This window comes from Vespa crabro, chromosome 4 (assembly GCF_910589235.1).
Source record: "Vespa crabro chromosome 4, iyVesCrab1.2, whole genome shotgun sequence".
NCBI classification, from domain to species: Eukaryota; Metazoa; Arthropoda; class Insecta; order Hymenoptera; family Vespidae; genus Vespa; species Vespa crabro.
In genome coordinates, this window is record NC_060958.1 from 6,528,287 (window position 1) to 6,545,786 (window position 17,500).

Here is a 17,500-nt window from a genome sequence, read left to right on the forward strand (position 1 = left end):
TCTGCTGTTAAAAAAAGAGGAAGCAAAAAAAAGCTACAAATAAATTAAATACCTAAAAAGACAAATCGAATTTACGTTCAACGAGAGAAAAAGAACAAGGCAAGAATAATGATCGAATATCTATATATCTATATATATATATATATCGCGTACTAATGCGATGGATCCTAACACGTTTAAAGGATTTATCAGGCCATCGATGTTCGTTTAAATCCATTTCGACGTTTTCCATTAGTCTTTTATACCAGGCGTAAGCGTTAACGAGAAGTAATTTAAAATTGCAATAGCATTCGTCCTACTCTTAGATAGAATCGTTAGATTTACACGAGCGTGTCCAATTGCTATACCAAAGGCAGAGTTAAACGTATCAAAGTCATTCGAAGAAGGAAAACCACGTTAGATTTTAATTCGGTTAATTTAATTGAATTTACAATATATATATATATATATATATATATATATATATATATATATGTATATACATACTTATATATTGAATTGAATATATTTAAACGAAGAATTTCGTTGAAAATGTGAAACGTCGAAAAAGATATAAGTTTGATACGATCTTACAATGGAGATGAAAAATATGAATGGATGATGATAGAACCATCTTTTAACTAATCGCATAAGATGCAATTTACCACCCTCCTCCCTTCCCCTATCTCCCCTTTACCCCTTTCTCCATTCGTCTACCTACTCGTAAGCCAAAGAAGCGATCTCCGCTTCTTCGTCTCTATGCAACAGAGATGCTGGTCACGTTTCTTATCCGCGGGACACTTAGTAGCACTTACTCTTATCTTAATGACCAGGGACGCGCGTAGCGTTAATGGTCCCTTTAAAATTAGCACGGCCAGAACGGGGAGGGTGTTTCGGGCACTCTCTAAAAAACCGTCGGAAAATATAAACGCCTTTCGTTACTTCTATCTTTGTTCTTCCTTCCTTCCTTCCTTCCTTCCTTCCTTCCTTCCTTTTTTCCTTCCTTTCTTCCTTCCTTTCTTCTCACATTCTCCACCTTTCTCCCTCTATCCCACTTTTCAAAAGAATTTAAACGTGACAATTAGAAATCTAAAATTTCTTGGTACAATACAATTATTGCTTTTTATAATTTTCTCTTCGTTTCTGTCTCTCTCTCTCTCTCTCTCTCTCTCTCTCTCTTTTTTTTCTTCTTCTTTTCTATTTATTTTTCAATCTCGTTATTCAATTTTGTCTTTCACATGAATTTTACACTTATATGGAGGGAATACAATGGAAGAGAGAATTTAAAAATCGCAAAATAATAATAAAAATACTTGAAATAAATTCTATCATGGATATGTAAATATGTAGATTTATACATGCAGTTTTTCCTTGTTTTTTTTTTTTTTTTTTTTTTTTTTTTTATACGAACGTCTAATAGAAAAATATAAAAAGAAAGAATAATGTACCCGTAGATATCGACGAGGATTAACGTTTCAAAAGTTACAACCGGATAAACGCGAAAGATCGAGACGAAAAGGTTAACGTGGTAGCAGCATAGAGTGTTGAAGCGTCGAAATGGCGGTCGTGCATTTTTAAATCGCGTCTCTTCTCTAACGGATCGTTGAACCGACAAGTCAACCGTGGCCTATTGTTTTCTACTACGTTTATTGACCACCATCGAGTTCTCGTCAGCCAATATAAATTCTCTCTTTTACCTATTGTTGTCTCTATGAAATCGTTCGTGAAAATACCGTATATAAAATCATTTTAATAATTACAATAATAATAATAATAATAATAATCTATTTTTCTACGTAAGTTAGAAAAAAAAATATATACACAAAACATGAGTACATAAATAAATAAATAAAACTTTTCCACGAAATAAAATAAATATAATAAATGATAAATATAAATTTTCCTTCTCTCTCTCTCTCTCTCTCTCTCTCTCTCTCTCTCTCTCTTTCTCTCATTCGAAATCGGAGAGGATCGATCGGACAGAGTAGGGAGGTCAATAAGACACGAATTAAATTCAAATGATATAATAAAGTTTGATTAAATTATTCCTTTCGTCTTTCATAATTAGTCCGCGGCAGTCTATGTCAACTAGAATCGGTCTACTATATCCTCCTCCCTCATTCCAACCCCATTCCAACCCCATCCTCATTTACCCAGTCGCCCGCCCGCCTGCCTGCCAGCCTGCCTGACCGCCCCGCCCCGCCCTGTCCGGCCCTCCCCACCATTTTACTCCACTCCACTCCACTCCACTCCACTCTACTCAATTCAACTCAACTCAACCAACACGCATCGCGTCCGATCTTTGACTTGAAAAGTCATTAGTCCATTTCGACGTATGCCAATAAATTTACCTAAGTTGTTCCACTTTGTCCCTCTTTTAACAGATTAATTTACCTACTGTTATGTATCTACCCCTCGACTTCGAATCTGTTCTTAAATTATATTGCCGATGAAATCTCTGGGATGAAATATTTTTTATCGTGGAGAGAAAAGAGAAGAAAAAAAAAGAAAAAGAAGGATAGAAATAAAAAAAAAAAGGAAGAAAAGAAAATCACAAACTCATCCAAGAATTATTTTTAAATAGATAGATAGATTTCTAGATGGATAGATTTCTAGATAGATAGACAGATAGATGAATAGATAGATAGATATAAATATATAAAAATTAAATGTATATAACGTAACATACGATTACGTATATATATATATATATGTATATATATATATATTGATTATAGAAATGGCTGTTTCCTATGGTACGACGATCGTTCTCGTTCTATCGTTCGTAACAACGAACGTGTTATCTCAGACCTTTCAATATAGCCATGGATGGACGAACGGTAAACGTACTCTCACGGATGTTAATTCTCAATTCTCATATCCGCCGGCATCTTCCTGGATGAAAAATGTCTTAGACTTACAATTCGACAATCTTCAGTCAACGCCAACTTCACCTTCACCGTCTCCATCGCCAACTGCGATTGCGACGACGACGATGACGGCTACGTCGATGAAACGTTGCGACATGCATAGAATGAGATTATTCTTTCAGGGAAATAATAATGAAGCTGTAAGTCGTTCTAAATTTTCTTTTTCTCTCTTCTTATTTTTTTTTCCTTTCCCCCTTTCTTTGTTAAATCGATGAACAAAATTTTTTTTAAAATAATAACAAAGTAATCGTTAATAATACAGACGGAAGTGGGAATTGATTGAAAAAAGTTATGACCAAAATTTCTTTCAAAATGATACTATCAAAATCGATCGTTCTTTTTAATCGATCGATTTTTTTACACTTATCTATTTCTCTCTCTCTCTCTCTCTTTCTCTCTCTTTCTGTAATAGAAGAGTTAGAACTAATATTATTAATGAACAATATTTCTAATAAATCAAATAAATCGTGCAGGTTTTCAAGCATTTAATTATGATAACGTAATGACATTATGGATAACATTTTTCTAACGTTTTCGTTTGTCTTTGTTTTTTCACTTATTTTTGTTTTGTTTTGTTTTTTTTTTTGTTTTCTTATTCTTTCTATTTTCTGTTAAAGCTATATTTGGTACCTTGCGAGACAAGCGCGTCAAAAAAAAATCTCCGTGAACACCACCGCCTCGTTCAGCTACGAAGAGGATCAACATTCGAGGATAACAATAATTAATCAAATCTAAATAAATAAAATTGTCAGGAGCGTCATCAAGGAATGATCGTTGTTAAAATGATACACACATACACACACACACACGTATACACATACATACATATATATATATATATACATAAATGTACAGAGAAATATAATTATAAAATGAAAATAAAATTAAGAGATTATATCGCTGTGTGATTTTAAATCCAATTTATCCATATAGTACCGTTCCTTTTATCTTTTATTTCATTTATATTACCTTCAATCAATTATTTTATTTAAAAAATTTATCATAACAATTTTCGTTGAAATTTATTCCCAACAAATTTTTTCCCTTAATAACAATACCATTCTATTAATACATTCCAATTGAAATTATTCGAACACCTTGTGTTTATATATGTATATATACATATATATATATATATATATATATATATATATATATATATTCGTTCGTAGATTTCTTCAAACAGTCCAGTTTTCATCGAGTTTCTATCGGGCCGCTTAATTAAGTTTTCGTTGTCGTAATTGGACAGACGGCCCGATAGGATAGATCACGGAGGCTGTTAGTGTTTCTCTCTTTCTCTCTCTCTCTCTCTCTCTCTCTCTCACTCACTTTCACATACATACACATACACACGGATACATAGACAAGCTCATAGACATATACGTACACATAGACGCACAACCATTTCGCAGGGTATTTTGTCTGTCAACGGAAGATGGAGTGAAACTCAGGCGAGTAGAGACACCCGCTGAGTCCATGGATTACCACCCCTATCCTACAACTTATCCCGAATTGCGACTCACCACTTCGATTTCTCAACCGATATTAAAAACTATCGATATATTTCGTTTCTATCCTAGAAAATATTCAACGTGTCGAATTAATTAATTATCCGACAATATTATTGTTTTCAGCAAAAAAAACAAAAAAAGAAAAAGAAAAAATATTCAACGAATGCCGTGCGAGTTGAGAATATTTTTTTTTTTTTTTTATTTTCTTTTAATTAATTAATTAACTAACGATGAATTATTAACGAATCGAAAACGATTTTTACAACATCAATTTTACAACAACGAGAGATCAGAGGTTCAATCGCACTTAAGATTATTTTTGTGTATTAAGCTGTTGATTAATTATACAATACATATATATATATATATTGTTTCTGTTTAAGAAGGAATTCTGATCGAATGTGTTTCTTAAATAATAATGTTTCTATTAAAAGAATTCAAACGATCGCGATCACGTTAATTTCTACATTAATTACAAACCACTGAACAAAGTTAAAAGCGACGCTTACGACGAAGACGAAAGGTCACAATTTCATCTGCACTTACGATTATTACTGTGCTCGTCGTCAGTTAGGTTACTTACACACATAACAATCGGCCGTGCCTAATGCACTTAAAACTTAGCTGTTAATCGGAATGGCAATTAGGCGAGGCGGCACACGGAACAAGTTTAATCGCATTAAATATTAAAACGTCGTCGCGAAACTGCGAAGCTAATGCTATGACTCCCCCTCTTGACTATCGTTGTCCTTCTCTCTCTCTCTCTCTTTCTCTCTCTCTCTTTCTCTCTCTGTCTTTCTCTCTCTTTCTCTCTCTCTCTCTCTCTCTCTCTCTGTCTTTCTCTCTCTTTCTCTCTCTCTCTCTCTTGTCACGGTGCACACGCGTGCACACGTGTGCCTAACGCTGTAACATTCTAACATCTCTCGATACCCTTGGGAACATAAGTAACGAATGGTTGCAACCATTCTTCGATCGTTTCTTTCTCGTGAAAATTATTAAAGTGTCCGTATGTATCACAAAGAATGTAAATTAATTTTAAATTAAAACTTTTATTGAGATAAATAACAAATTATTATATTGTTTTATGTAATTATTATATTGTCAATAATATTACTAATATATATATATATATAAATTATTATAAATTTATAATAATATATATATATATATATATTATTAATATTATTGTCGTATTTATATTTAACGATATAACGGTATAAATGTGATAGAGTAAAAAACATTTTTTTTTTACGTAGAAACAATACTCCGATGAAGATGTAAAAAAAGTATACGTGTTTAAAAAAAAAAAAAAAAAAAAGAAAGAAAAATGTTCTACAAGCTACGCAAATTGTATAAATTAATATAGTCTCGTATACAATCGTATAATATACAACATAATAACGTAATAATAATATATGTCTAATGTCTCAATTAAGATCTAACTTTTAAGAATGTATATCATTGAAAGGAAATTTTGTTATCTTCAATAATAAAAAATATTCGAATCGATGTTCCGATCGATTTACAGATACGTATATGTATTATTAGATAACTACATAGATATATCAATTTTAAATGAACATAATTTTGTGACATCTTCTGGCTCTCTCTCTCTCTCTCTCTCTCTCTCCCTCTCTTCCCGATAGTTTCTTTATCTTTTTCTTTCTCGATTAAGCATTCTCCAAGATAAAACGAGAAAGAATATCCCACTAGAAGGAGCACTTTGAAAACGTTAGTATTATTAGCGATAGGCGGAAAAGTGAGAGACGAGAGAAGGGAGAAAATGCTCTTTCGTATAAATACATAAAATCAAGCAATCATCGTAAATGGCGGCGGTGGTGGTGGTGGTGGTGATGGTGGTGGTGGTGCTAGTGGTAGTAGTGTTGGTAATGGTGATAATAGTGTTGGTGATAATGGTGTTGTAGTAGTGATGGTCGGGGTTGTTGGATCGAGAATACAAGCGTCGCCTTTTTCGTTCTGTCGTCTGTCGCCCGTCGTTTGTCCTCCGACACGACGGAGAACAGCAAGCTCGCAAACCGTGTTTATGTTTACGGGAATATGCATTGTGAAAAACACAAGTGAACACGAATATGCACGTAATAAGCTCTGACAAAATGTTTGACGGAGGCTTCGTCTACCTATTACGATTATTTCTTTTGAAATTATGTATAATACATTTTCTTTACATCGTTAATCCAACTGTGTAAAGTTAATCCGATACATACATACACACATAGACACACACACACACAAATATAAAATGTATACATACATACCTAATTGTCTATTTACACGTGTAATTTTCTTTTCTTTTTTCTCTTTTTGTAATCGTGTCAAAATTAAATATTTATATCCTCACCTATTATTTAATTCGACTCTTTTAGAAACTTTTTAAGAAAAACAATTTTCATATATGTATATGTATTATATATATATATTAGCTATTCTTTTTTTTTCCTTCTTATTTTATCTTTCTTATATGATAAATAAAAAAATTGTATTTCATTGTGATTTGTATTTTGTTTCTATTAATTAATGATGCATCAAATCGACTTGTACGGATTATTTAGCGAAATGCAAAAGAAAAAAAAAGAAAAAAAAAAGAGAAAAAAAACAAGCTCACGTTGAGAGAAAAGTTCGAAACTAAATATTATATCGCAGCTATAACACGTTAGCTAGAATTTAAACCGCAAATGATCGGAAATGAAGAGAGAGAAAAATATAGAAAAGAAGAGAGAAAGAGAAATATACCTTATGAGAGTAAATAAGTGAGACAGAGAGATAGAGAGAGAGAGAGATAGAGAGAGAGAAGGAAACAGAAGAAGAGGGAGGAGCATTTTACCGGCAGGAAACGAATGGTGTTTAGAAACTATGTTTTTAGGAAACGCACCACTTAATGATCACGAAAATTGATCATCGGTCTTCCTTTTATTTGATCTTAATGCCACCCGCCTAGTTTCTCGTCCTTGAAGTTTTCGTGGTAAAAAAAAAAGAAAAAAAAACGAAAAAAAATAAATAAAGAAAAAAGACGGGGTGTCCAGTTTTTGAAAATTTGCCAAAAGATCGAACGTTTGAAGAAAAAAAACAAAAAAAAAAAACAAAAAAGAAAGAGAAAAACGGATACTTCTTCTCCGAAATTAAAGTAATTAAATATTTTCTTTTTTTTCTTTGCGTGTACTCGTAAGTCGTTCATTTCTTTTCTCTTTTAATTTCTTTCTTTTCCATTTTTTTTATTTCTCATTTTTTTTGTTTCCTCTGTTTTTTTTTTTTCGTTCTTTTCATTTCTCTTTCTCTTCTTCAACAGTCTCTATCAAATCCCACGAGATATCGATTCTGCAGGATTGTTTAAAAATTGGCGAGTCATTGGGCTAACGAGAACACACGAGGTAGATTCGTCATACCTACTTTTTATCGGCGCTATCAATTTTCATAAGCTAGCCTCGAAAATTGGTCCTGGCCAAGAGCTCACCCTGGAGACAGACAGAGAGAGAGAGAAAGAGAGAGAGAGAGAGAGGGAGAAATGAAAACAAAAAAAAAGAACAAAAATCGAAACAAACAAGAAAATATACGTTTTATCGTACCAACCTCCATGCGTTTTCTATCTCTATACCCAACGAGCAATCACGATAAATCTCCGTCGTTTGAAAATAAATATCCCCGTGTATATGTATATTACACGCGTGCGTGCGTTCGTACGTGTGTGCGATGTTACTCTCATGATTTTATAAACTAGCTGTTGAAAAAAACGAGAAACCGAAGTATGGCTCTCGATTCGTCGAAAATTCGAAACGATCGTCGTGTCTCGATACGAAGAGAACACTTAATTGCTCTTTGGCGTCTATGTTGAAAACTAGAAAAACCACAATAACAGAGATAAAGAGAGAAAGAGAGAAAGAAAGAAAGAGAAACAGATAGAGAAAGAGATAGAGATAGAGAGAGAGAGAGAGAGAGAGAGAGAGAGAGAGAGAGAGAGAGAGAAGAGTTTACGCTCTTCGTGATTACAGGGCGCCATCCACTTTCGACTTTTGGGTGGCGAAGCTTCACGAACGATCAAAAGGGAGCGAGAAAGATGGACAGATGGGTGGCAGGAAATGGTCGAGTGTTGTTCCAATTTCTTCTATGGCTCATCATCCTGACGTTTTTCTCATAGTGGCATCGTTTAACTTTAATCGACCTTTAATATGGTTGTTCGCCGTAAACAAGACAACAACGTATTAATATCAAATTGTATTATATTTTTCTAATAAACAAAATCATGCATTACATATCTATAATATATATATATGTGTATGTATTTATGTATGTATGCATTAGATATAAAGTCCGGTAAAAAAAAGCGAAGAAAATTTTAGACCAACATTCGATTTAAAAAAAATTCGTGTGATACATATTTTTTTGAAGTAAATGACAACGTATCATATATAAAGTGAGTTCTTTTTTTTGTTGTTTTTTCTTTTATTTCTCGAAAAAAAAATTCTTCCTTTCTTTTACGGCTACAGGGGATATTTGTCCCCTAAATAATTGGACAGAACGACGATGATGACGACAACGACGACGACGACGACGACAAGGATGAGAACGAGGACGGTGACGGTGACGATGATGATAATGATGATGATGATGATGACGACGACGACGACGACGACGACGATGACGCACGGTCTCGTATTTCCTCCTCTGCAATTACCGGCAGTAAATGTGGCCACATCCGGTTTAAAAACCTCTCCTAGACGAAAGAATAAGCGATATTCGTTTCTCCTCTCTTCGTTTCTCCTACGTTCCTTTTCTACCAATACTAACGTAGAAAAAAATGATTAAGGTTGATCGGAGGAATATATATATATATATATATATATATATATATATATATACACAAAAAAAAGGAAGAAACGAAGTAAAAATTTTTTATTCTACATTATTGGATCGTCCTAAAGACGATAAATTGTATTAAACCGAACTGAAAAATAATATGCATCAATATTTTGCGTATTTTTTTCTGTATAATAAAAATAATTTAAGAAACGAAACAAAAAAAAAAGAAATAAAATAAAAAATAAAAAAGATCGAGAGATCGTTTATCGTTCATAACAATGCCGTCTCTTTCCTATTCCCTTCTTCTTTACTTTTTAACAATGTAAAAAAAAAACAAAAAAAAAAATGATTGGCTATGGATATCGTAGGAATGAAAGAACATACGAAGTAAACCTTTTTCTCTTTTATCGTATTGCAATTAACGGCGATGATTTCTGTTCTAAATAACTATAGATACTAGACAGATTAAAAAATTGTAGACAGATTGAAATGAGACGAGTAAAAAAAAAAGAAAAAAAAGAAAAAAAAAAAAAAGAAAAAACGATCGAGGGATCAATTTATCAATCTTATTTATTTTCGTTGATCATTAAATATTGTAAAGTGCATGTTGTGTAACACGCTATTTGATTGATCAATCTCATTTATATTAAATTGTTCTATCGAAACGAGAATAAAGTAGGAATTATTTAACGTTGGCCTTTTGTTTTATTTCTATTTATTTATTTATTATTTATTCATTTATTTATTTATTTACTTTTTTTTTTTTTTAACAAATACCTACCTTCCGTAGTAGTACGTTTTCCACGCAGGAACGATGATCCCTTTCGGAATATTTTTAGATACTATCGGTTAAGAACAATTCAAAGAGAAAAAGATTCCTTTCCTCGTGTTAGAATCCCCCTCCTAATCCAATCCACTTTATACTTACGAGTAGTCTCGTCGGTAGAGACAGTGAGAAAAGATAGTATAAGAGGGAGGAACACGTTACTCTCAGGTAACACGCGTTCTTCTCGATGTCACTCACCTTCTCCCTTCTATCTTCTAGATTCTTACCATTCACCCTCCCAATCTCACACAGTTTCAGTTTCAACCACTTATACCACCACAATAATCCCCCATCTCCCTCTATCATTCCTCTCTACTATTCCAATTCCGACGTAACATCTTCAAAATGTCAAGCGATTTGCGACAAATAATTCTTTCACCGATCGACTATATAATCTTATCTAAATTAAATCAATTATCAGGCTGGCACTATTTGCCAGATTAAAATAACGTTCGTCAGAAGTCAATTTAGAATAATAATTTTATAAATAGTTCCATGATGAAGGTTTTTTTTTTCTTTTTGTTTTTATAATTATCACTCGATCTTATTTAAAACGTCGAATATAATAACAATTTTGCTATCGATATTTATAGATTTTGTATCTATATTTAATTATACGTATTAATGATTCTTTTCTTCTTTTCTTTCTTTTCTTTCTTTCTTTTTTTTTTCTTTTTTCGAACCATCGCGCAAATCCTCTTGTCGCATCCATGCCTTTATTTTTTTCTTTTTTTCTTATTTTATAAGTTCCTTTGTATCATCTTTCTTATTTCAAAAATGAAAAGTAATCTTAACAAATCGGACGTCGACGTAATTTTTCTTTAAATCGATATAATTAATAATATATAAAACATAATTGTAAATTTTTTAACTCGAGTATTACGTTGAAAAGTTTTACCTCAATATAAATTTTCTCAATTAATTACGAAAAATATTATCATAAAAATATTTCAAAACAAATTATCACGATTTTTGTACGTAGGTCAAATGTACGAGGACGATAAATCTAATCTGTCTGTATAAAATGATTAGATTAATGAATAGGTCACCGTTAGAATCTTACGACAATGAATCTTGTTAAAGCAAAAAAAAAAAAAGAAAAGAAAGAAAGCAAGTTCCTTTCTTTTCTCTCTCTCTCTCTCTCTCTCTCTTTCTTTCTCTCTCTGGAAACAACGAGGAAGGAATAAAAGAATTCGCGGCAAAGGGTCGTAAAACGATTTCGCGTTATTCCGAGAACTTGCCACGGAACTTATATACTACTTATATACACACACACACATATATATATATATATATACATATACTTTACTTTTATATTCACGAGATCATAGGTATCGATCGGTAAAAGAAAATTACTGAAGGTGCAACTTCTTTTACATCGGTTTTGTGAGGAACACGCCCCTGTGCGTCGTTCTATCGCAAATGACACGCACGACTTCCTTCTTTCATCCTGTTATTCATGCGTATCGATTGCAACAATGAAAGAACGAACGAACGAACGAACGAACGAACGAACGAACGAATGAACGAATGAACGTACGAACATACGAACGTAACGTTTCTGATGCGTACGTCGTGTATACGTATTACATACATAAGTGCATACAAATGGATAGAAAATAGATGCATAGTTGCATAGAGAAAATGAGGAAGAGCATGCGACAAAATTTGGGTCATTGAAGCCGATAAAATAATACAAATTTGACAGCCAATTTGTTCGAGATGTCAACAACTCGAATTCATTTTGTTACCCTAAATGATCGAGATTAGATATTATCTCTCTCTCTCTCTCTCTCTCTCTCTCTCTCTCTCTCTCTCTCTTACGAAGAGCGACGACATTTTTGAGTGATTATAGAAAACAACAAAAAATAAAAAGAAAAAGAATTTTAAAATAAAAAATAAAAGAAAGAGATGAAATTAAATTAAAATTATTATTATTATTTTTTCTTGTGCGTGGGTGTTTGTTTTTTTTGTCTTTTTTTTTTTATAGGAAAGGTATTTGATAATTAGCTTCGAAAAAGGAATCATTATTTCATTCACGACGTTGATTCACGTACATACGTTTATGTAGTACGCGTTAATCGATCAAATGGCGTGTAATTTAATTTCACATTCGTTTCGTATTGGGTTTTCTTTTCAGAGCTGTTATTTTTTCTTTTTTTTTTATCTTTTCTTTTTTTTTTTCTTTTCTTCGTATATACAACATTACACGTAAGGTACATAACATCACATTGTTCGTTATAATCAATAGTTTACGATTAATCTTATCTTAGGTTCTTCATCGTCATGATCATCATTATCATCATCATCATCATCATCATAAACATAAACATAATCATAATCATAATCATTATCATCATCATTAGCATCAGCATCATCATCATCGTCATCATTATCATTATCATTAGAATTATCATCTGCATTTATATATCTCGACTGTTATAATTAATTATGTACGTCTCGACGACGTGATTATTATTTTCTCTCTCTTTCTCTCTTTCTCTCTCTCTCTCTCACTCCTTCTTTCTCATTCATTCACTCACTCACTCATTCACACACTCTCTCTCTCTCTCTCTCTCTCTCTCTCTCTCTCTGTTTTTATTTGTTTCTTTCTTTACGACGATGCTAATTCGTAAAGGGTTTAGCAAAGGAAACACACGAGACGAGTTACCTCGCTACGTTATTTGTATAACATGTATATACGTATGGTATATCGTATGATCGAATAGATTATGCGCAACGCGTGCACGTAGAAATGCAAAACCGATGGATTATATTTTTATTTACATTGGTGTGCCATGAAAATTTTATCGTTGAGCTACTTTTCGAATAAAATATTCGAAATTTTATTTAAGTTTCACGCGAATTATCATTACGCACGAGCACACGATAAAGATATTTTTTTTCTATCGTACAAGAGTAAATTCGTAATTACATCTAAAGTACTAATATATACACCGGATATGTCCAATCGACCTTTCGATTATTTCCTGTTTCTCTCTCTCTCTCTCTCTCTCTCTCTCACTCTCTCTCAGAAATAATGAGAGAAAGAGAGAAAGAAAGAGAAATGAAATTGATACACGAATAATCGCATTTCTAACGTTGAATCAATGTCCAAAAATCGATCGAGAACGACGATTCGAATTGCATTTCTATTGTGATTGAAAATTTTATAATTCTCTCTCTCTCTCTCTCCCTCTCTCTCTTTTTCATTCTCTAATAGTATCGAATAAGCCGATAAGGAGTCATTACGGTAAGATCATTAGATGGTCGGACCAATTATCTATGTTATCTTGGAAAATAGAATTTCCGAGATAACAAAAGCGTTAAAAAAAAGTCGGCACGTCTCGAGTTTCACGCGATCTATCTCTTTCTCTCTCTCTCTCTCCCTCTCTCTTTTATATATATATATATATATATATATATATATATATATATATATATATATCGCGAGAACCGATTCGATAATGTACAGATAAATTAAGTTAAAGCCGTGAAGAGCATTCTCTCAATTTTTTATTCACTCCTTTATTTTCCCTTTCCTTTACGAGTCGTCGAAGAAATAGACGATTTTTTTTTGTTTCTTTTTTTTCTTCTCTTTCCTTTTTCTTTTTGTTCTTCCTTTCTCTCTATTTTTTTTTTCTTTTTTCTTTTTTCTTTTTTTTTTTCTTTTTTCTTTTAACGAGCATCGAATCAAATAGTCACATACACGTAATATAATTCACGTGTATCTCGAATTACGAGAAAGAGCGAGCATATCTCCTTGAAAGTATAAAAATTGTATAATACTTATCTCTTCTTCGATCGTGAGAATTATTGAATTCAAAGAGGAAAGAAAAGGAAAAAAAAAGAGAGAAAAAAAAAAAGAAAAAGAAAAAAGAGATAACTCGATCTCGATAATAAAGTGGAGGATCTGCGAAAGCGGGAAAATATTTGAATCGACGATATTCGAGAAGCTTATCGAAAAAAGAAATTCTCTTTTTTTTATCTTCCTACATAAATATATATATATACACATAAATATATATATATACATACACACACACACACATATATATATATATGTATGTATGTATGTATACGTATATCCTGTTAATGCGTTTCTTTTCTTCTCTTTTTTTTGCTCTTTTTTTATCGAACACGAATGAAAGTTCGAAGAAGCGATAAATCACTCGAAAAAGACTATAAACTTTTGTCGTCGTCGTCATAGTCATTGTCATTGTAGTTGTCGTCGTCATCGTCACCGTCGTTACTGTCGTCACTGTCATCGCCGTCGCCGTCTTTGTCGCCGTCGTCGTCATTGTCATTTAAGACCACCGGACGAGAGTCCCCCGATTCACTAGAATCGGCACGGTTCAGCAAATCGGCTCGGTAAGAGGCTGAGGAGGCCCGTAAGGTGAGGCCCACTGTCCCACTGGATGCGTTAACGCCGTGGGTGGTTGTTGTCTATCCAAACCGGGTACTGTGCTGCCAGCTGGATGATTTGATACCGTAGTAGGGTAAGCTACTTTATTTAAAGCCTCTGCCTGAAGTGACAGCATCAATCGATTCGCCGCTTGTCTCTCCGCTTCCCTTTCTTCAGCGGTTTGTCTTCTGAAACGTTAACGTTACCAAAAACTAAATCAATTTTCCTTACGACAAAAACAACGAAATCTTATGTAATGTCATGCAGGACAACACTGAACGAGCAAAATTATCTTGAATCGTGTTTATCAATTGTTATGAGATATAACACATGGATAAAGAAAAATGAACACAAGATGGTATTGGGGCTACGTGATATATAAAAACAACTCTGATCGTTTCCCCATCCTGAAAACGGAGGGACAAACGCAATAAAGTTAATTCGATTCGTCGACGTCGACGTCGACGTCGCCGTCGGTACGCGTTTCTCTAACGTAAAAGCGGCGAGGGTTAAAACGAGACCGATGTCTGTTTTCTAGCATTGGCTCTATTAAATTGGGGGATGGTGACCGAGGGAAAACCACAAAATGGCCGACTTTTGTTGGATAACTTCGATAGGAATCATCATTTATTACCCGTTTATCGTTTGTATTCAATGGATCATAATGATAATAATATAACGTTCGATAATTACAAATAATAACGAACTCTATCATATTATTTATTATATATATATATATATATATATATATATATAGATTTATTGTATACTGATCGTTTTCGACGAAAAGATTCCATAGCAATCTTCCCCTTACCCAATGGACAAAATACCAATCCATTTTGGCCAAGTTTGCTTATCGCTAAGATCCGTTCTCCTCTTGTACATTCTAGAGAGAGAGAGAAAGAGAGAGAGAGAAAGAGAGAGAGAGAGAGAGAGAGAGAGAGAAAGACAGAGAGAGAGAAAGAGAGAGAGAGAGAGAGAGAGAGAGAAAGATTACTGATAAAGGATCGGCAACAATTAAACTCCAAAAGTTATACTCCAGTCCGGTAGGCGCCGGCTAAGATAACCCGACCAATCAGGGTAGCGAGCACTCTAACACGAGCCACGAACGAAACACAGTCGTTCCATTAGAGTTAATCTCTGGTCTTTGGTAATTAAACGATTTCGTTGTACCTACCTTTGTTCTTATCCAAGATACCGATCCTATCTTACACTTATTTAATCTTTCTCTCTCTCTCTCCTCTCTCTCTCTCTCTCCCTCTCTCTCTCTCTCTTGTTTCCTCTCTTTTTTTTTTCGTTTTCTCGACATTTTGCATTTTTTATTTATTAAATTTTATTTCATATATCCTTCTTACAATTCTATTTAAAAAAAGATGTATCAATTCGACGCTGTTTGGATGCTGATTCAACGATTGCCCATTGTGACAACAAACAGTAAAAGGTTGAATTATTTCGAATAGAATTTTTTCATTTCCTTCTTTTTTTTTTTCTTTCTTTTTTTTTTTTTTTTTTTTTTTTTAAGAAAATTAAGGGCCCTCCTTCGGCGGTACCCTTTTCGAGATGTGTACGTTAATCACATTAAAAAAAAAAAAAAAAAAAAAAAAAAAAAAAAAAAAAAAAAAAAAGAGAAAAAAGACCGGTGGTCTTCGCCCGACGTGTCCCAAAACAGCGTGTATTATAACGTGATTCGACCGACCCGATGATCATAAAACTATCTCTTACTTTTTACCTTCCCTTTTTTCTATGTCGTTGTTATTTTTTCTTTTTTTTTTATTTCTCTTTTTCTTCTTCTTTCCTTCTTTTATTCTCTTTCTCTTTCCTTTTTTTCCTCAAGCCGAGATCCCTCTTCCCTTTCCTTTTCCTTCTCCTTCTTCTCCTCCTCATCTTTCTCCTTCTATTCCTCCTCTTGCCTGTCCCCGTCGCCCCCAACTTCTTGTGATCTTCTCCGATAGACGTAACGAGATCCCAAGTCTTTTTCTCTCACGCGATGTCGTAATAATTTACTTCTCTCTCTTTTTCGAATTTCTCATTTCGAGAGAGTCTGCCTCACTCTCTCTCTCTCTCTCTCTCTCTCTCTCTCTCTCTCTCTCTTTCTCTCTCTGTTTTTCTCTCTTTCTCATTTCGAGAAAGTCTCTCTCTAAATTTTTCTACTTCTCTTTTCCTTCCGTGTTTAGTAGCAACACGATCAAACATAGGAAATGAACTATTTTCTTTCTTTCTTTTTTGAGATAATTCGAAAAACTAATCCGAGTGATCTTTAGTCAATAGGATATTAAAAAAATATATATATATATATATATTATAAATGATTTGTTTTTCAAACATTTAATACCTTCAATTTATCTATAATACTTAATTTATTTATTTATAATACTTTTAATTGATAAGATCGAGCTTATAATCTTATGCTTATAATCTTATGCCTTTTTTGAAAAAGAAAGAAAAATAGAAGAAAAAAAATAAATATTATTTCTCCATCAACCTGATCTTATATACAGAGCGAGAGAGAGAGAGAGAGAGAGAGAGAGAGAGAGAGAGAGAGAAAGAGAGAAAGAGAGAAACGACAGTTTTAAATTAGATTTATTATATCGGCATATCGTTTAGGATGTCAAAAATATCGACAGGTACCGAATGATCCTTTTAAACGATAAACGTTGACGAATTTATCCATTAACGAGAATTCTCTCTATGTTCTCCCAGAGTTCCCCGGGAATACTGGCTATGATTAACGCGAATTAGATCGTAGATCGGCAAATCCATTGCGGTTACGCCGTTGCGCCAGTGACAGCTGCTCCTACGCCCGTGCAAGTAATTAACGCGGTTAGCAATTAATAATTGAGGGCGCCGTGCCGATTACATTTTGCAGCCCCCAATGTGTGTAGCAGTTTCTACACACTGGCGAACGTACGGCTCGACTTCGACTCCGACCTTCCTGCCTAACCCCACCTTCACCACAGCCCACAGTCCACCCCACAGCTCATTCCACCCAGCTCTATCCGATTCCACCCGCCGCAACCTACCCCTTTCCACCATTCTA

The 17,500-nt window shown here is 33.6% G+C and overlaps 2 protein-coding genes across 5 annotated transcripts in view; one reads left to right on the forward strand and one right to left on the reverse strand.

The window, feature by feature from the left end:
* The window catches only part of LOC124423439 (pro-corazonin-like), a 4,187-nt gene extending 395 nt beyond the window's left edge, over nucleotides 1-3,792 (forward strand). Inside the window, exons 2-3 of the mRNA XM_046961153.1 lie at nucleotides 2,718-3,049; nucleotides 3,527-3,792. Coding sequence (XP_046817109.1) covers nucleotides 2,720-3,049; nucleotides 3,527-3,634 — 438 coding nt within the window. The 5' untranslated portion in view covers nucleotides 2,718-2,719 and the 3' untranslated portion in view covers nucleotides 3,635-3,792. The remainder of the gene's footprint in view (nucleotides 1-2,717; nucleotides 3,050-3,526) is intronic.
* Nucleotides 3,793-12,571: 8,779 nt separating this feature from the next.
* The window catches only part of LOC124423577 (homeobox protein 9), a 42,400-nt gene continuing 37,471 nt past the window's right edge, over nucleotides 12,572-17,500 (reverse strand). For all 4 annotated transcript variants that reach the window (XM_046961458.1, XM_046961459.1, XM_046961460.1 and 1 more), the window contains one exon: nucleotides 12,572-14,651. In XM_046961458.1, the coding sequence (XP_046817414.1) occupies nucleotides 14,414-14,651 (238 nt within the window). In that variant the 3' untranslated portion in view covers nucleotides 12,572-14,413. The remainder of the gene's footprint in view (nucleotides 14,652-17,500) is intronic.